This window comes from Acomys minous (genome assembly GCF_964271855.1).
Source record: "Acomys minous genome assembly, chromosome: 3".
In the NCBI taxonomy this organism is placed as follows: Eukaryota; Metazoa; Chordata; class Mammalia; order Rodentia; family Muridae; genus Acomys; species Acomys minous.
The window spans coordinates 130,822,246-130,842,289 of record NC_140485.1 but is presented as its reverse complement, the minus strand read 5'-3'; the positions used below and the strand labels follow the sequence as shown (position 1 = coordinate 130,842,289).

Sequence of the window (20,044 nt, the reverse complement as noted above, 5' to 3'; positions counted from 1 at the left end):
ATGATAGCCAGGTTAAGAGAGAAAACAAAAACCTAACACAGCTTTCTAAAAATAACTGTAGCATGATAGGCATACTTTTTAAACCTATTTTTATTTTAGTTTCTTATATATCTTTCTCCCTTCTCCAGTCCAATGCCTTCTAACACCCCAACACCAGGTAGGAGAGGAAGAAAGTTAGTCTGGAGGAGGGGTGTAGTTCCCTTTGGCTACCGCCTGCTGTTTTGGTTCATTGTGTTAGGCAGGGCAATGCCATTCTCCATCATCAGGATCCGCAGCCATCAAGAACTAAGGCAGTAGTAGCCTTCTCTTCCTCCTCAGACTGGCTCCTCCAAGCATCCCTCTCACAGCCTTCCTTCCTCTCTCTCTGGGCTCTTGAATGTCTTCCCACTGGCAAAGACCCCGTCTCTGCATCAGGCATTAGCCTGTTAACACCATTCCTGAGCTCTCTCAGGAGACAGTTACCAGCTGTGGACAAGCGGGAGCAGCACGCACATCCCAAACCTGGAATTAAAACAAAAGCATGTTTATAGAACATCACTGAGTTTTTAATGAAACCAAAATTTCCACCATAGGATGTAAATATCTCATTCATGCTTATAATGGTTCCATGTTAAGGTCATGTTTTAGAGATACTTGGTTAAATGAAACATATTGCTATTTTTTTTTTTAAAGAACCAAGAAAGTGTTGGTGTTTGTCCTAAAATGGCCACTCTCAGACATGCATCCCAATGTCCAAAAAACTAAATGCTTTTTTGTTAATTGTGTTTTAATTTTATTAGTATGTGTGTGTGCGTGCCTGAGTGTCTGTACATGCAATGCATCTGTACAGAAACACATAAAAGTCAGAATAAAGAGTAGATTCCATGAAACTGGAGTTACACATGGTTGTGAGATGCCATGTGGGTACTGTGAGTTGAACCTGGGCTCTCTGACAGAGCAGAAAGTGTTCCTAACAGAGGAGCCATCACAGCCATTTGGCTGCCGAAAGACAAAATTCTGAAACGTGTTCATGTGCTTCCTCGCCTATGTGCTCTTTCCTGTTACTCACATGGCCACGTCTTTGGGTAAAGAAAGGTGAACTTAACCCGTATCTACCCCGAGGATGCAGTTGATGAACTGCACGGAGATCTGACATTTATCAATCACCTCCTGCAAGGCCACTGACAGTCCCTCTCTACCGAGCGCGTCTGTGGAGCTGTGTCCCTGTGGTCACCCTGCTGTCCAATAGCCAATCACAAGCCCTGGGAAATTCTCCTGCTTCTGTTATGACAGTAACAGCATCAAAATACAAGAACTTTACAGAGACACCAAACTCATATGCTGAGCTGAAGGAAACGGGACAACATGGCATTCTTGAGCTGCCCTGAGGCTGAGGGTGACTGGCGGGCTCTGGGGAAGAGATGATCAACCCTGGAGGTGCTGGATCTGAACTGGAGATGTCCTTTACATTCCTACCTACAGACAGGCACATCAGACTTCATCCTTTGTGCTGCACAAGTGCCCAGGACATATTAGTACAGATTTTACTCCAGGGTCCTGTTTGTGGTATTTCATGAATTAGCACATTCTGCTGTGGTTTGGGCCCATCAGTGACAACACACACACTGACACACACACACACACACACACACACACATAAACTGTGATCACATACATAATTAAATCCCACTAAACTCCAATAAATCCATGCCCCTTATATATAAATGTCACCAGCCACTCCAGCTACATCTAACATGGAGGAACTATGAGGCAGTGAGTTCAATGCACAGTGATAACTGACCGTGAGCAAGTATCTCTTGCAAATTATTCAGAACCACAAGTACACTCAAGACAAGGCTGTCTGTAAAGAGCATGGCAGCTGGTCCTACAAGTGAGGCATGAGGAATCTTGATTGATTCAGTGGATGGACAGACACTCTTGTGCCTGAGCAGAAGTCAATCATGCATTGGGCACGTAGCCAGACTAGGAGGATTGGGAATATAGAGCAGGTAGTGAGACACTTGCTGTGCAACAATGAGGATCTGAATTTGAATTTTCAACCTCCCAGTCAAGGGCTGGGCGTGGCTGGGTGAGCCTGTCCTTTCAGCCATACAGGAGGTAGAAGCAAGAGGATCAATGAAGCTTTAAGGTGCCAGTCTAGCTCTGGTTCAGTGATAGACCTTGTCTCACAGGGAATATGGTGGATTTTGTTCTATCTATTGTGTACATGGTGCATAGAAAGTGCACACATACATATATCACACATATACATATCAAACAAAACTGAAAGAAAACAAAGCCTGTTTGCAATCAAGGATTGATCTCACACTGTTGCTTCTCGTGGTCTAGCAGATACAGCAGGGGATGGGCAGCATTTGTGACGTTCAGGAGAATTATCAAGCTGCATCCTATCATCCTCAGAAATCAAGCAGATTTAAATCACAGTCTTGGGGAACCTTTTGTTGGGTTATGAGAAGATAATACTTCATTTCATTTTTCCTGTCCCTTGTTTGGATCCTTGGTCCTTGGACTCTCTGTCACCTCAGGAGGACTTTCCTGTTTCATCCTCCCCTGACAGTGCTATGCTAACTCTTGTAGCCTCCTGTGCCCAGCAACAGTCATCTGCACATCACTGTAGAGTGTGAGTTCACACCTAAGAAGGAGCATCGCTCTAGGGACAGATAGCCTCTGGGATGGGCAGTGGATTGGATGAGACCATAGGGACCCCTCTCCTATGTGCTTACCAGACAAAGCCTCCCAACACCAAGAGTGAGAACCCAGCCTGTTTCTTTGCCATCCGCAAACACAACAGACTACTACGGTGATGACTCCAAGGACTACTGTTGCTCCTAGAGACCAACCCAAAATGTTGGTCCATGGAACCTCAGTGGCTGATGAAAGTTGCGTACTATTTACTGCAGTCGGATTCTCAGTGGCAGATGCAAGTTGGGTAGTAGTCTGTGTAGTAGCTGGACTCTGGGTGGCACAGATAGGCTGGTTGGTATCTGCGGTCTTCGTTGGTGATTCTTTAAAATATTCAGAAGGAAAAGCATAAATAAGGCTAAAAACATGCTTCCATTAGCAACTTCTCTCTCTAGGCAGCACAAGGAGCTCATGTGTGATAACTAAGTTACCAGATCCTCAATAGAGAGACAAATAGGCTGTGTGTAAGATGTCCTTACAGAGTTGATTTCCCTAACCAAGAAAGCAAAGGACCATTGAACCATCAAAGGATGTGACATATTTACTGTGATTAGAACTTTCTGGATGTTGGCACAACTGGTGATGTTCAATAGAGGCAGAAAAAGATAATGAAGCTTTAAAAAGGGATGGTGAAGCTGGTGGAAGGGCAGCTATAATGGAGGAAGAAAAGGATAGAAGTGTAAGTGATACAGGCTTGGCTCTCATTTGCAGGCCATGTAGAGCCTGGGTCATTGGTTAATAGGAAATGGAAAACATGAGGAGGTGAGAAGGAAAGAGGAATCTCTGTGGTCACCGCTGGGTCTCCAGACAAGGACACTGCCCAGGAATCTCTCTCAGTCTATTAAATTTGATGAAGTGCCCTCTGATAAACTAGGTAATACCTACCTGGCCATTCCTTCTGCTCCATTAGGAATTCATTGAGCTTTTGACTCCATTCCGCTATGAAATTATTTAGATGTTTTTTTAAATCCACATCATCCTTCCATTCATCCATGATACCCCTTGGTCCATTAATCAGTGTCCAAGTCATACGCCTTGTGTCCACAGAGAAGGAAGACTTTCCACTGATGTTGAAATGCCAGGAGGCATCAAAAACTTGTCCTAGGTTGTGCTGAGAAATCATGGTTGCCAGTAAAGTGGAGTCACCTGCAGACCAGACACAAAATCATCATTCTTCTCTTCTGATAGATTCATCATCTTCTAAAAGGTCAAGTTTTGTTCCACCATCTTAGTGGGCACTATAATTTACACATGGCTTGTTCCTTGTTAGTCATTGGGTACTATGTAATTTGAGGTTAGGCCAGGCTCGCCTCTTCCCCACAAATACATCCACCATGCAATACCCACATGTGCCCTGCTCTTCCTTCATCTTGTCAACTGTCTCTGCCTCTGTAGTCTATCCCACACTCACCACTGGTCTTGGTCTTGTCCCAGTTATGCAGCCTATCCCTGAACTCCTGCCCCAAGGTGTCCAGCCACTGTGTCAAAGATTTCCATTCTTCTGTGGCACTTATCCTCTTTCCAAGATGACCCAAAGGAGTGGCCTTGTTTTTATTATCAAACTGAAGGAAAACCATTCCATCCACGGAGCAGTTGACTACAATCCAGCGCTCTCCAATTTGGGTAGAAGCATTGACAATGAAGTTGCAACAAAGCGAGTGCAGATCTGTGAGACAAATATGAAGGTGAGATCCAAAGGGAGGGAGCAGACTACGTTTCTATGACCCCAAGACTCCCTCTCAAGCACAAAACTCGGGAAGACAAGCCTCTATTCAAGATGTCCACCAGCTCAGCCTCCTTAAGTCTGTGCCATGTTTGACTGTCTTTGCTTGGTGGCACCCTTCAGATGCACAGCATGTCACCAGGAGGATGTATCTCAGAAGTACTTTCAGTGGGTTTGATCAAATGTCGAAGTATAAAGTATATCAGAGAGTATCTATGCTCTCAGGACTTAAAATCTAGCTGAACACACAGGGGAAAAGGAGGCACCATAGAACACAGGGTAAATGAATATGGAGCCTGGCTGTTCAGTAAATGCTCCTGGAGAAATGCTGCAACTTGGCATGGAAAGGGGAGCTGCCCCCGGCAAACACACTGTTCATCTGTGTTCCCACTTGGTCACTTAACACAACAATGCTGGGCATCAGCTCCCATGTTCTCCCACACTAAACCGCACATCTAATTCATTCTCAAGCAGAGATCTCTGCCTGTCTGTGACCTGCTTGAAGCCACATCTCCCTCCTCTTCTTTAGGCAGCCCTTGTTCCCCAGACATTTTACTCACAGCTAAACATGCTCAATGCTATAGAGCTATTCTGTGAAGCTGACTGCACAAAGAATCAGGAAAAACCTAGTGAGGCATGGGCATATACATGGTTGTGAGCAGCCACTTCACAACTCAGCCTTCACCTCATGCTTTAGACACACAGGTTTTTAGTGGTCAGCAAACAGCCACGATTTTCTGCAGCTGATGCCCATGTGCTACAGGAATGACTTGTGGGAACCTAGTCAGAGGCTGGTCCATACTGCATGGATCACGGAATCCAGACCCTTTAAACTGGTCTCCCTCCAGCTCCCTCCCACTCCCCTCCTCCCTACGGCCTCTTCTCACAATTTTTCTTCTCATCGCCACATTTTCCTCCAAGTCTACTTTCTGTCTCTTACCCCTAAGATGTGAAATGGATTCCTTTTCATCCCTGAGGTTCTTTCTCATCTCAATAGACAGTTTGATGGGCCTGCACGGGAACCCTCTGCAGTCCCAGAACTCTCATTTGATTGTGAGCAAAAAGCCAACAAGGCCCACACAGCAAAGTGGAGATGACAAAACGAGCATAAGCTTTCTCTAAGAAAAATCCATTTAGGAGCTGGGTCAATGGATGGAGTGCGCATGGCTGAAGAAGGAGCAATGAATGGCAAATGCATGTCAACTAAAGCAACATGGCAGCGTCGGGTACCTGTGCTTGGAGGAAGATGGAGCCAGAGCACTGTGAGTGCATTGGACAAGTGATGTGTCACTGGAAATGGCACCGGGTTCCACCAAAAGGAGAGGCCCCAGTGCCAAGGATGAGGAAAATAAACAACAGAGCTCCAAAGAGGACACCTACAGGAGACAGCACCCCCTGAAGAGTGCTGAGCTCAAACTAGCACAGGAAAGACTCACAGCTCTCAACACCAATTTCAATTGATCGAAACTGTTTCTGCTCATAGGAAAACAGCCATAACTCACCAAAAAGGACCCTAGCCTTCAGAAGATATCAATGACAAAATGGAAACAAGAAAAGAAAGTTGTCTTGTTTTCCCAAAGGGAAGTTGATCAATTTTGTGTGTTTGGAATTTTTTCCTGAGGACTGACCAACATCCCAGCTTTGGACAAAGCTTCTTTATGGAAACACTATAGACAGGCCACACCTGCCAAAAAACCAGCCAGGCTGCCTGCTCACCTTCTCTTCTCTATCTGTCCCCCAGATCCAATACCCCAGTCTCACCCCCAGCTCTACAGCAGAACAACCATGGCAGCCTTCCCTGCCCCCTCCTCCAGCTCCCATCTGCAGGGTATCCTACACATCCTCCACTTACAACCTCCCTTCCACAACTGGTGCCTCTTTTCCTGCCTGTTCCATGCCCACATCTCCAACAGGCTAAGCTGATGATCCCTGCTCACCCAAGGATCATTTCTCCCAGGAATACAAGTTTGGCTGAGGTGGACATATACATCTCCTGTGCTCCTGGGACTCAATACCCCCAGCCTCATCCCCAGCTCTGTAGAAGGAAACCAGCTGTGCTATCCCTTTCCTCTCTGACCCCATCCCCAAGGGATCACAGGGACTTTCTCCCCTAACCTTCCTTCAGCAAGGTCATCCCAGTATCCCAGGCTCCAACACCAACAAGCATTCCCTGTCAACACACCAATGGAGTAGGTCAGAAACCAGACAACACACAGCCATCACACTCTGAAATCCAGGGAGGAAAGAGAAACCGAGGAAGAAAACACCCACCAAAGACAAATGCAGAAATCAGCACCTGGAATTACAATCATCCCCAACTCAGAGGCCTGGGGGCCATAGCAAAACCACAATCAATAACAGGCAGGGCAGTGTGTCTGCAGGAGAGCCCAGCTATCCTACCACACCAGGCCCTGAATATACCAGCTTAGTTAAAGCACAAGAAAATACCTTAGAAGCAACTTGATGAAGACACAGAGGTCCTTAAAGAGGAAATAAATTCCTGAAAGAAATTCAGAAAAACACAAATAGCTGAAGGAAACAAAGCAGGTCAAGGCCTAAAAAAGGGATCTAGAATTGATACAGAAAACAGAAATGGATGGAGTTCTAGAAATGACAAATTTAAGAATTTTAATAGAAACTACACAGACAAGTTTTACCAAGAGAAGAAAAGAGATGGAAGAGAGAATCTCAGTAAGTAGTGAAGACACTACAGAAGAAATGGATACATTGGTCAAAGAAAATGTTAAATTTAAAGAAAAACCTGCTGACACAAAACGTCCAGGAAATCTACCCTCCTGATCATCAACTGAGAGAGACAGATATAGTATGGTTTGCCAATTTGGATTTTTTTTTTTTAATACAAGGTTTCTGTGTGCAGTCCTGGCTGTCCTGGACTGTCTTTGTAGACTAGGCTGGCCTAGAATTCCCTGAGATCCACCTGCCTCTGCTTCTCAAGTGCTGGCATTAAGGTGTATGCTACCACTGCCCTGCCAGTTTGGAATTATTTATTTCCTGACTTAAAAAAATAAATAAATAAAACTTCCACATAAATGAATACCATTGTCTCAGGCTGCCTCAGGAGGCCTGGAGTACAAGGTCAGAGCATCCATATGGCCCCACTCTATACCATTTAACTGTCCTACAAAGTGGGAATTGGTGCCAGGTCCTCTGCTCTGACTTGTGTGCTGAGAAGGGATGGGTTTGCTGGAGAGAGCCCTCAGCCAAGCCTATGTGTTGTGTACGTTGCCAGCTAGTGAAGGAGGGTTCAAAGCCGGTCCTGAGTGGAATAGTAAAGGGGGGTGAGCTGGATGGTGGTTCAACAATAACCCAAGGGGGTTGTATATCCTGCGGCGGCCACACAGGCTCTTATTTCTTACAATCAGGTGCAAGTTTCTAGCTTAGGCTACCGAGTGAGGTCAAGGCTAGCCTGGGCTACAGAGTGAACTTCTCCATCAACAGTCACAGACCTTTGTGTGGAGGGCTGAGAGTGTGTGGAGCAGCCCTGGCTGCATGTGGCAAGCCACAGTGAGAAGTTTACAAGCAAAGAGGCTCAAGAATGGCCTAGACAAAGCTAGTTTGGGTACAGAGGGGAAAGGCTGGGGTGAGGGCTAGAAGGAGCTTGGGATCCAGATTCTTCTGGAAAGAGTCTCTGGACTGAGGGGCCCTGTCCTCCCACATTGTCCCCCTGTCACTCCCCCTCAGGATCACAAGCAGGGAATTCACTGGCTAGTCCTAGACACAGACACCTGGGCCTCCCCCCTCCCCTTGGAAACTCAACCTCTAGCCCTGAACACATCCATCCTTCCTGTCCTGTCTCCTCAACCCCCACCTCCTCCCTCAGTAGGCTTGCCCAATGGGATCCCCAGAACTCACCTTGTAGCCCTGAACCCAGACAGACAGGCAGCACAGACAGAACAAGCAGGGCTGTGATCAGCTCCATAGTTTTTTTCTCTGTTCCAGGGGTGAGATTTGAGCTGCCTGAAATGGAGGGAGGGGAAGCCCATCAGTCACTCTGTGATGATAGCCCCACCCACAGAAAGTTCTAAGGAGCCCACTCACCAGAGCAGAGAGACCCTCTGCAGCAAAGCTGGACAGAAGGCAAAGAAAGTGGCCCCAGGGAGCTGCAGCTGAAGGGCCCCAGGCACAGCCAGAGCTGGCAGGAGGACTCTTCAGTGTGGCTGGGTAGCTGAGCTCCAGCTCCTTCTGAGTTGGCTCACTTCCCACAAAGCCAGGCCCTCCCGAGCAGAGCACCTCCGCCAAAGCTGCCCTCAAGTGAGATTGTGCCAGGCCCTCCCTCTCCCCAGCTCTGCGGGGCACTGCTGCGGCCAAAGTTGCACTTTAAGGTCCTTAAAACACTGTCCCTGCCAGCTCGCCACCGCTGCGCCCTGCCTTTCCCTCTTCGCGGGCCCGGGCGCCGGCGCGGGAGCGGGCGGGGCGCGGGGCGCTGCCCCACCGGAAGCACTGGGAGGCCGACTGCCAGAAGTAGGCTGGCTTGTACTCGGTGAGTGAAGGGAGCCCGGTGATTCAGTCCCCTGCATCTAGGCTTGGGACTCCTTAAGGGCACCTCCAACTGGGAGCTGAGGCCAACAGGCAGAGCAGGGGCCACGCTGGGGTCCTATTCACTGCTAGCTGAGGGAAACTTGTTGCCTGCACTCCCTTCAGGGCAGATAGCGCTCCCTCCCCCTTTCCTCCAGGATGCTCCTTGAGACTCAGGGCCAGCAGCCTCATTGCAAAAGCTCCCTGTCCCTTTCCTTTCAGCTCTCCAATGGCCACTGCCTGCTCCACTCTCCCCTGAGATAAATAAAGTTGCCTTTTCCTATACCTAGACTGCACTAGTTCTCTCCTCTTTATTTATGCCTTTCTAGGACCCAACACAACCAGATAGGCAAGGAACACTGGCTACTGGCTACTGGCTGCAGTGTGCATGCTTTTGTGGTGTCCACTGTCCTCCCCCCGCCCCCCCCCCCACACACATAGGCTCACCCTCCACCCCACCACCTGTGCACCTCCAGCTGCCTGCTGTCTCCCTAGGGATCCTTCTGACACCTCTCTGGCTGTGGCTGTCCATCTTCCCAACCCCACATCCTCTCCTCCCATCTGCAGCTCTGTGTTCTGTCTGCTCTTGTCTTTGTTGTGGGTGTCTAAATTTTTATTATTATTTTATTAATTGATTGATTGATGCACATTGCTGTTTTGCCTGAATTTATGTCTGTGTAAGGGTGCATGCCTGGAACAGTAGTTACAGTTGTGAGCCTCCTTGTGAGTGCTGAGAATTGAACCAGGGTCCTCTGGAAGAGCAGCCAGTGCTCTTAACCACCAAGCCATCCCTCTAGTGACTTGTCATCTTTTCTACGTTTTAAAAAGCCTGAGGAGTCCTGCCCTACCAGGGAAGTGAGAGTTGTGCTGTCTGGCCTCAAGCTGACTCCAGTGACCTGCTCTAAGCTTCTGGCTCTTTCTCATTCTCTGCCTCATTCTGTCTTCACCTTAGGTCTCTCCCTCTGCAGCCTGTATCTCTCTTACTGTCCAGGTAAAAAGGCGCTCTCTTTTCACTTGGTCCTCAGCTGGAGCGATTTATCTGTCTGTTGGGTCACGCCAGTCATTGCAGTGCAAAAGAGTCTAGTTTGTATGGATTCATAAAGAACTAATGGTACCTTAATAAACAAAAGTCGAGTAATATCAGCTGAAAGATACAGGATGGTGGGAAAAACTACTGAATTCCTCTACAAGCTTCCAAAACCTGGGGATCCTCCTGTGTCCGGGATGACAGGCACAAAGCATCCTTTCTGAACTATTACTTGTGGGGGTCTATGAAGGATGAAATGCAGACTCTCTTGCTGACAAGATATGCATTTTCTTAGCTGCTCCTGGAACCACCCTTCATTGCAGCTCTTGGGAGGCAGAGGCAGGCAGATGTGTGTTGAGTTAAAGGCCAGGCAGAGCTGCATGGGTCAAGAGTGTCTCAAAAAGCCATAAGTACACAAGCAAACAAATAATGCCTAAAATCAGTTTCATACACAACGTCCACCACTGGCAGGCAGGAGGTGAGTGACTCTGTCCACACTTGGTGTTTGTGTCTTCTTTTCCTGAGTGTAGTGAAGGGCAGGGGTGTTGCTCAAGGTCCAAAACCATGCCCACACACTCTGTGTTCATCCCTGGGCAAGGGGTGCCAGATAACAGGCAAGGCTGTGGTTCTTTAGCTGTTTTCATCTTTTGTTTGAGACAAAGGGGTTCACTGACTTGGGGAATAGCAAGAAGTAGGCTAGGCTGGCTGACCACTGAGCCCCAAGAGTCCACTGGTCTCCACCTAAGCAAATCTGAGATTCTCAGCAAGCTCCACTACAAGCCCCATTCTAAACTTGGGTCCTAGGAGTCAGACTTGAGCCTCCATGAGAGGCAAGCACTCTGTGACTCAGCTATCTCTCCACCCTCAGCTTCTTTCCACCTAAAGAGTTTCTGGTGGGTGAGCTTCTCAGTTGTAGTATTCGTCCAGTCACTCATGCAGCAAAGCAACCACTGGTCAAATACCATTCATACACCTCAAGTGCATCTGTGAGGCTGCTGTAGAGATGAGCCAGAGTGAGCTGTTGAATCTGGAACACTCCCTACGCAGGGTCTTCTACACACACACACACACACACACACACACACACACACACACACACACACACTTGCCAGGGAACTTCCTGAAGGGAACTCAGAGGAGAGTTATAGCTGTGTCCCCACAGGCTTAGCTTGAGGTCTACGTGATTGAGATTCGGATGCCCGCTATGGAAACACTGTGAGGAAACACAGACATCTTTATGTACTTAGAGTTTCTGTACTTGTTCTAAGTGATTGCTTACGTGCCATTTGCTCTGCCAGGAAAGCTGCTAGCTGTGCCTATGATTTAATGTACTTATTATCTACCTTAACCCATATTGTGGTCTGAGTGATGTAAGTGTGTGTGTGTGTATGTGTGTGTGGGTTTGTGTGTGTGTGTGTTTCCATGATAAGGTTCCCTCCAAAGGGGTTAATACAAATTGGCGCCTATATAAAGGTATACATATAAATTTAGTCTAACATTCCTTCTAATTCCCTGGATGTCACCAAATATCACAAATTAGTTACTTTGACTTTGATAATATATAAACTTGACCTATACCAACCATACAAGGTCACCAGAGAATTAAAGAGAGGTGCTAAAACAATCAATCAATACCACTTCATCACCCTTTGAAGCCATTTCAAGCTACATGTGTAAAGAACAGGAAGTGGTGAGGTGTGGCCTATGTCCAGGATTTGAAGACTTTAAGCGAAGAACCTCCCAAGAACTTTTAGAAAATACAGTACAGTATAAAGTACCCAGTAAATGTGAGAAAGTGACATGAAATATTATACTTGTGAAAATATGGTCACAAGAAAAAGGAAATGCTTTTGAAGAAGAAAAGGTTTCCATAGTGAATGAATTTATTTTCTAAACACAAACCCAGAAGGTTAGTCTTTGTTACAAGAAGATTTGCTAACTTATAAAATGCTATTTAAAAACAAAAATCAAATAAGCAAACAAATGTTTAAAGATAAAAAAATTTCAGCCGGGCATGGTGGCTCAAGCCTTTAATACCAGCATTGGGGGAGGCAGAGGCAGACAGACCTCTGAGAGTTCAAGGCCTGGCTGGGCTACAAAGTGAGTCCAGGACATCCAGGGCTACACAGAGGTCAGGGAGACCGTCCAGGTTGGACTCTAAGCAGTATATTTTCAGCATCCTAAGAGGAGGGTCCTCTGTGCTTCCAAGGGAGGACACATGGACAGCAAGAGCTTTACTCACCACAATAGGGGGCACAGGTAATAAATGGAAATTAATGGAGTCCTCTCAAGGCCCCAGAAGTAACTGTTGGGACTTGAGCTGACCTCAACAAAACAAAGTTACTTTGTGACACAACCATACCCTTAAATGTACAACCAGAAGAGGAATAAACAACAACAACAACAATAACACAACATCACAAAATTAAATCCTGCAGTCTCCCCCTGGGATTCTCACTTCACCTGGATAGTTTGGAAACCTGGTGTTTTAAGCCCTACAAAGAGTCTTTCCAGCAGCCAGCTTTAAGCCCCTGTAAAATGCTTACCAGGCCCCCAAGGCTCTCAAGTAAGGGACCATCTACTGGGTGTCAGAAAACTGAATCAGCAAGTACCAGCCACTTCCCTTCCACACTGCAGACATTACTCTAGACCCTGTCCATCTTCACATCCTGCCTGCTTTACTGCCAGGCCCCAATGCTGGGGGTCATTGTGTGGTGACATGATTCACACTCTTGTGGTACATGACTGTGACCCTCAGAGGTTATAGAATCTGAGGCTCATCTTCATAAAAGCTCATCCCTCTCCCCAAGCTAAACCATTTGCCTTCTGTAAGGCTCTCTAGCTGATGTGTATGGGGGGGTTAGTAGTTATGTGTATTTGTCCCATGGTTTCCATGTGACCCATGTGCATGTCATCATCTGGAGAGAAAGTGGCTTCCTTACAGCCCATGATACCCTGATTGTACATGTTCTTCAGTTCTGGACACACTAAAAGCAATCTGGCTTGCAATACACTCAGGCAACCCTTATGCATTACAAGATTGACCAGAAAGACCTCCTGACATTTCTTTGAGTAGAAACCAAACCCATCCACAGGCCAGACAGAGAGCTTGTCCTCGCCCTATGCTGCCTGAGTTCCCAGTACCCCTCTCCCTTGCCTTCAATATACTCCCTAAGGACTCAACAGGCTTGAGAGTAGGACTCTGCAGACATGACAGAGGGATGGTCACTGACACCATAGAGGAAGCTTTTGCTCCAGCTGATGTCATTCCCGCCAGCAGTCTGCAGGACACAGGATGGGAATCAGGAGTGGTGGCCTTCCATCTCTGCTGTTCTTGAGGATGACTTCCCCTTTTGTGTCCTAGGGCACTCAGCTGGGACTCCTCAGAGCCTTGTGGAATTTTGTTTATTCAGTAAATCAGGTAGGAAATGAAGCTAGGCTGCCTGACAAACCAATACTCTTAGCCCTCAGGAGCCTGAAGAAGGGGATCTCTGCAAATGAAAGGCAGCCTAGGTTGCTGAATGTGACCTTTCCAGACAAAAGAAAAAAAGAAACAAACAAATAAGGTTGTGTAATATTATCCTTCCACAGAATAAGTGAATGAATGAATGAATGAATGAAATAGAAATAAAAGAGGCAGCAGGTGTAGTACTGTGTGGGCTGTGACCTGTTGTATGATGGGAAGGGAACTTAGGGGTGAGTGGGAGGGAAAGCTAGAGGGATTGTGGGCCTGAGGTTGGGGAGGGACCTTGTAGAGTGCAGTACCTGCCATCTGGCCCTGTGTCCTCTGGACCCTGTTCTCCTACTACAGTGTCTTCTTTGTCTGTTGTTCTCTCTGAGATCTGGGAGGGGAAACAGTAGAGTGCTGTCTGTTGCCCAGACATGCTAGAAACAGTCTTATCTCCTGGGGGACAGGGCACTAAATTGAGGCAGTGTGGCCAACCAGGAATCAGGCTCCTCCATGCTGGTCCCAGTGTCCAGGTTCCATGGACCACCTGGACTCACCTGCCAGAAAGCACCCAGGCCAACCAGTAGAACAACTGAGTGGAGCACAGAGCCTGGGTGCTATGGCTGACCTTGGTCACTCCTGCACAGGGCATGGGTGGTTTTTCAGACCCAGACATCTGTGCTGAGACTTGAGCTGCCAAGGGAGAGCAATGCCCAAGAGGCTCTGACTCACAGAGGAACTCTTGCCATTCCTTTGGTCACAGTGTCTGCTGTTGCCCCACAACAAATCCCTCCTAACTTCCTCCCCACCCCCACCCCTGGTCTCTCCTCCTTTTCTAAGGTCTCTGGCTCTGGTCCCCACCCAGCCACACCCTGGTCCTCATTCTTGCCACACTGCCATGTTCTCTTCCCTGCACTCACAGACAGGGCTGCAGCAGGACATATGGACAACGAACACTGAAAGACAAAAAGAGGATGCCTGCTGGCCCAGGTGCTGGGCCTGCCCTCCCAGCACCAGAAAGGAAGGATAAGGCAGTTTGTTTGTAGTCTTCCAGAACTCCTCCTCTTCACCCTGGCTGTCTTCCAGCGTCAGGGGAAATGCAGCTTGAAGGCATGTTTTTTTTTCACCAGTGCTTTCCTGGGCTGCAGGACTCTCAGAGAAAAGTTAAAGCTTCCATTTTTGTGTGGTTTCCATGTCCCAACTCCCCCAAGTGAAACATTGCTTAAACACAATCACCTCCTTTGTCCTTTGAGCTACTTTCTAGAGTTTTGTTATGGAATAGAATGTGGCAAGGAGGTGCCATGGCAGGCCCATGACAAGATGTGTCCCTGAGAAATTACAACCAGCAACAGATATGATAGAAGGACATTTATTGGTGGGAGGATGAGGACTGAAGGCCTGGAAAAGGGGTAGAGGCAGAGGAGTGAGTATAGACAGACAGACAGACAGGTGCAGAGCCATGAGGGCAGAGAAGGGCAGAAAAGAGGAGAGAATGCCAAGAACACACACACACACAGAGAGAGAGAGAGAGAGAGAGAGAGAGAGAGAGAGAGAGACAGACAGACAGACAGACAGACAGACAGACAGAGGCAGAGAAAAAGAGAGAGACAGAGACGTAGAGACACAGAGAGACAGAGACAGAGATCTGGGGGTGGCCAGCTGTCTATCCTTTTATTAGGCAGCTCAGACCTGTTGCACCTGGGGACAGTGGCAGGTTGTGGCCTCAGCAATTGCTAGGTCCATGAGGGCAGGCCAGCTGAATCACCTATGTGCTAACAGAGTTGTCATAATTGATTTCAAGTCATTGCCTGTGTGCTATTTGGTCAGCAGATGGAGCTGCTAGCTGCAACTGTGACGTGATATATTTATCTTCTATGTTTGGACACAATTTAGTGCTATACCCTGAATATGAATGAAGTCCCCCAAAGCGGATGAATTCAACCTGGTTTTGGAAAAACAAGAGACTATGTGATCTTGTGCTTTCAATTCGTAAGGCATTAGCAAAGGCCACAAATTTGTTATTATAAATTTGACCATATACAACCTTGACCTAACACAAATCTCCTACAAACAAACAATGTCCCCTGACGATTTAAGTTGTGTGTTAAATGCAAGTGGCCACCAAGCCAGAGGATGCTCTCCAGGTGCAGATGCAAGTGGTAGTGAGCCACCTGTGGGTCCTGGGAAGTAATGGAACTCTGGTTCTCTGCCAGAGAAGCCAGTTCTATTAAAAGGTGAGTCATCTCTGTAGCCACTAAGTTACAGGTTGAAATGAATTAACTGATAACAACAGAAACCTTCATACCATTTTAAACTAAATCAATAAATTACTAATCAGGAGAGCTATTCTAACTATATAAATGAGAACCAAGACAGTGTCATATATCCTTTGCATTTCATGTTAGAGTGACATTTTCATATATATATAAAATATATCTCAGCTCTATTAACCACTGCATTTCCCTCCCCTTTCCATTCCCATTGGACTCTCTGCTCTTTAGGGTGCGCTTGCTTCTACTTCCGCCTCTGTGTGCGTTCTCATGTGTGCCTCACTTAGTTTAATTAGGGTTATCTGAGTGTGGGTGAGGGGTTAAGTACAGGAACATGGGCGACTTAAGAGGGACTGCACCACTGATAAAAATAGTCTCCCCTCCAGCTGCACTAGCTGCAGACACATCCTCAGAGAGATTTGATGCCTCTTGGGCCCCTCCCTCCACGAAGGGACGGTGCACAGGCTGCTCTTGTGCAGGGATCATGAGAGTTCTTAGTGCTTCTGGGAGTGAGGCCATGCTGGAGAACAGCCTTTCATGTCATTCCACCCTTCCTGCTCTCACTTCCATTCTTCCCCTCCTGTGAGGTGTTTGTGACCCTTGCATGGGATGATATGGATGTTTGGTCTAGGAACTGCATTTCCCCAAGCTTTGGGCTCATCCCCCTAGGACCACCATTGGTGGCCTGGTTAGGGAACTCTCCTCTGCCTTCCTCTAGTTCCTCTGATGTTTGTGGCAGTTGGAGCTGTCCATGATCAGGTGATGATTTCTGTCTGAGGAGGCTTTGGAGAGACACCCAAAGGCCTCCGGGCTGCAGGCTCAACCATCTTCAGTATTCTGGAGACAGGGGATATTAGGATGTAAGTTAAGTCTTCTCTGCAAGGGTCATGGGCACATGTACTTTTAATATTTGTATCTTATGGTGAAGGGAGCACGACAGCTGCTTTTCAGAAGCCTAAACATACTGTATGAAATGACACATCCTTTCTCTCAACTCTGTATTTGACAGTTGTTGCTATTTTCAGCATGAAAAGGAGAGAGTGCTGGGCCGACAGCATTTATATCACTTTCATTCCTGGACAGATATCCTGATGCAAAGGCCTGTGGGAAGTCAGTCTTGGGTCTCTGCAGCATGGTCAAGCCCTTTTCTCTGTAGTCAAGGTTATAACTGCTATGAAGAAGCACCATGAGAAAACAAATTAGGGATGAAACTCCAGCTTGTGTCAAGCTGATACAAAACTAGCACAACTGACACCTGTCACCTTGACACACAAACACAAAACTTTTCCTTTTCTTGTTTGGACACACGCTTTGCTTATTTAAACACTTATTTCTTTACTCCCTTTACAGCCTGATCCCAGGGCCCTGATACCTAAACCAGGCAAAGAGTCAACAAAGGGACTCGGAAAATCTCCCTCAGGAACATTGACACACAAATAAGCAATAAATTACATGCATACAGGCTAGGGCCCAGTTTCTGTGTGCTAACTCAGGAAACACTTCCTACAAGATTTCACCTCAGTGATCTTGCTCTCTACTTCATCCCAGCTGATGCTCCAGCCCCAGCTGACCAGAACCCACTGTCCCAGCAAAGCAAAGGTTTACTTTTCTTCTCCTGGTCTCTCCTTAATCACAGCTGATTCTTCACCTCCAGCTGATCAGACAGCACACATTCTTGCACCAATGGCTTGGTAGAGCCCTTGGTTCCCCCTGAGTCTTCACTAGCCAGGCCACCATCTTCTACTGAGCTCTCAACACTCAGTGACTGTTCTAGGCCATTTCAAAAATCTTCCACAATCCTGGCCCTAGTACATCATTGGTTCTGTGACAGCAGGACCCTACAATCCTGGGCCAAGTTCTGTGCTAGTTAGGGTGATTATTGCTTGAGGAAACTGTTGGGGTATGGGTGACCTGCTGAAGAAAGACATCAAAGCAGTATGCAAAAAGCAAAAAGCATTCATTCTGCAGAAGTTCCAGCAAGCAGGGATCACCTCTCTCCTCATGAGGACGACCATGAAATGAGCACTCAGGGTCAGTTTATACACAGTCAGAGGGATTTGTGACTAACTTTAATGGATTGGTCAGAAATGAGTCAGAGCATAGGAGGGGATTCAGGATTGGCTGCTTGTTTGGTTACTGGGGACTTTTTGAGTTATTGAGATTTTGGTTCTTAACTCAAGAGTAAGCCTTTGATTTGATTGGATAGGACCAGTTGTGTTCTTTACTAAGGCCTTGAAGTAATAAAAACACTGTATCTGGTCATTTTGACCTGTAGCTGATTGGCTGCCCAAGAGCTGACTGTGAATCATGGGTTTTCCAGGAATTGTTTTCCTGAAACAGGAAATCAGCCTAGGTAGGCAGAGTGAAAACTTGAAGCCTGTCACAGAGTTGAACTAGTCGAGAAACAAACTGCGGTATCTTGTGGGATCTGAGTTTCCTGGGGGAGAATCCCCTCAAAACATCAGGATGAAAAGCAAGGTGAGGGGAAAATGCTTGCTTTGTCTTATACTTCCGCATCTTAGTCTATCACTGAAGGAAGTCAGAGCAGGAAGTCAAGCAGGAGCTGATACAGAGGCCATGGAGGAGAGCTGCTGACTCCCTTGTTCCCATTGCTTACTCAACCTGCTTCCTTATAGAACCTAGCAGTGGTGGCCATCCCAGCGGTGGCCATCCCAGCAGTGGCCCCACTGACACTGGGCTGGAACCTCCCACATTAATCATTAAATTGCTAATTGGCTTATAAAACTGCCTAGAGCTCAGTCTTCTAGAGACATTTTCTCAACTGAGGCCCCCTCCACTCTGACAACTCCATCTTGTGTGAAGGTGACATATAACTAGCCAGCACACCCTCAGAGCTGGCTTGTAGTCAGTTTTAGGTGCAAATGTCCACAGTTATCTTGGTGTCAATCTGCAAAGCCATGTGGGTCATTTAGCTTTGGAGTGAAGCTGTGTGTCAGCATCTCGGTTCAGGAGGCTTCTTCTCTGAGGATGCCCAGAAAGAAGGCAGAGTTTGTGAGCAAGGGTGGAGAGCCTGGGTCTGACACCCTGAAGGGCACTTTCAGGCTCACTGTTGTAACTTGGATAGGATCCTCTGTGGCTCTTAGATCCTGCCTTCTAACTCACTCCAGGATGTATTCTGAAAAACTGGCTAGATTTAATGTTCATATCACACTAAGGAAAACACTTATTTCCTTGTGTCACAGTTTTTCTCTTGGACCCATTGCCGAAATGAGAGCACTGGGTTGCCAGTGACACATCAACCGTATCCTGTGATTAAACCTCTCTGGTCATGGTTCAGGCAATGATTCTGTGACTCTTATAGCTAAGCCTTCGTGGCTCTGTGACAGGCCCCTCAGCTGTGAGAGGGCTGCCCTGTGTACTCAGCAGATCCTCTCACAGGAAACCCTGCTCAGATTCTGGCTTCCTTGTTAAAGGCTTCTCTCTGCTGTCCAGTCCTACCCTCTGACCTCTTGTTTTTTCTCCCACCCTGGTCAGTCTCAGCCTGCAGGATTCTCTCACAGACTTTTTCTCCTGCCTAGATGTGTACTTTCCCTCACCTTTGCTGCATAACTCTGTACAGGAACTTAAGGAACAATTAGAAACTGTCCTCTTCCCCTCCAACAGTCTCTGATAATACTAAGGGAGTTTCTTCTGTCAACCTAAGAGTTTTACTTCTCAGTTCTTGACTTCACTGCACCCCTCTATTGGTTCTTAATGAGCTCTGTGCCTGAGACACCTTTTCCCCACTTTGTCCTGACTAAGTGTGCACTCTGATGAACACCAATCCTGACCCATACTCCTCACTTTTCCTGTTACAGAGTAAGGAGTTGCTCCCATGGGTAAAAACAAGAAACGTTCCCTCAAAGGGATGAGATACTTTATTCTGGAGGTAAATATGAAAGACCATGGGCAGGCTCCCAGAGTGACCTCAGATTTAGGCTCCCCATAATTTTATGTGGCAGCTGTTTTATGAACTTGTTATAGCAAAGAAACAAGGAAACTCATAAGTCAATAATCTTTCAAATATATCTGTATAGACACCAGACAGATGGGTCATACCAAGTCTGAGAAATCTCAACTTTGGGCCTCAGACACTCTCTGATAAAATTATTACCTATAGGGTTGGGGAAATCTAGAGGGCTATTTCATATATTGGCAGAACATAACTAATAATCACAAGAATATTAGTTTTCTCACATATGGACATAGGCAGTAAATGGGTCCTAAAGAGACTAAACAATCTACCTGCTATAACCAGGGTTATTATCACAACCTGGTTTCTGCTGAGATATTAAGTTCTTAAGCCATCTACACTCTAATAAATCCTTATCTTAACTCTGAATTATTCCCAGCTCTGA

At 46.9% G+C, this 20,044-nt stretch overlaps 1 protein-coding gene across 2 annotated transcripts; it reads right to left on the bottom strand.

The window, feature by feature from the left end:
• On the bottom strand, positions 1-8,800 carry LOC311594249 (retinoic acid early-inducible protein 1-epsilon-like). Of its 2 annotated transcripts, none has more exons than XM_084775835.1 (5): positions 8,279-8,800; positions 4,094-4,348; positions 3,568-3,828; positions 2,724-3,005; positions 1-501 (listed from the first exon to the last, which is right to left on the bottom strand). In XM_084775835.1, exons 1-5 carry the CDS (start codon positions 8,343-8,345, stop codon positions 263-265), a joined length of 1,104 nt encoding a protein of 367 aa, XP_084631961.1. In that variant the 5' UTR covers positions 8,346-8,800; the 3' UTR covers positions 1-262. The 2 variants fall into 2 exon arrangements, with proteins under 2 accessions (XP_084631961.1, XP_084631962.1); XM_084775836.1 differs by having other exon boundaries at positions 2,889-3,005.
• Positions 8,801-20,044: the final 11,244 nt, after the last annotated feature.

Coding starts and splice junctions, on each gene's coding strand:
- LOC311594249 (XM_084775835.1), bottom strand. CDS start 8,345: ATGGAGCTGATCACAGCCCTGCTTGTTCTGTCTGTGCTGCCTGTCTGT. Junction 3,829..4,093: donor GGACAAGACCAAGACCAGTG/GTGAGTGTGGGA, acceptor TCTGGTCTGCAG/GTGACTCCACTTTACTGGCA. Junction 3,006..3,567: donor GGAGCAGAAGGAATGGCCAG/GTAGGTATTACC, acceptor AATATTTTAAAG/AATCACCAACGAAGACCGCA.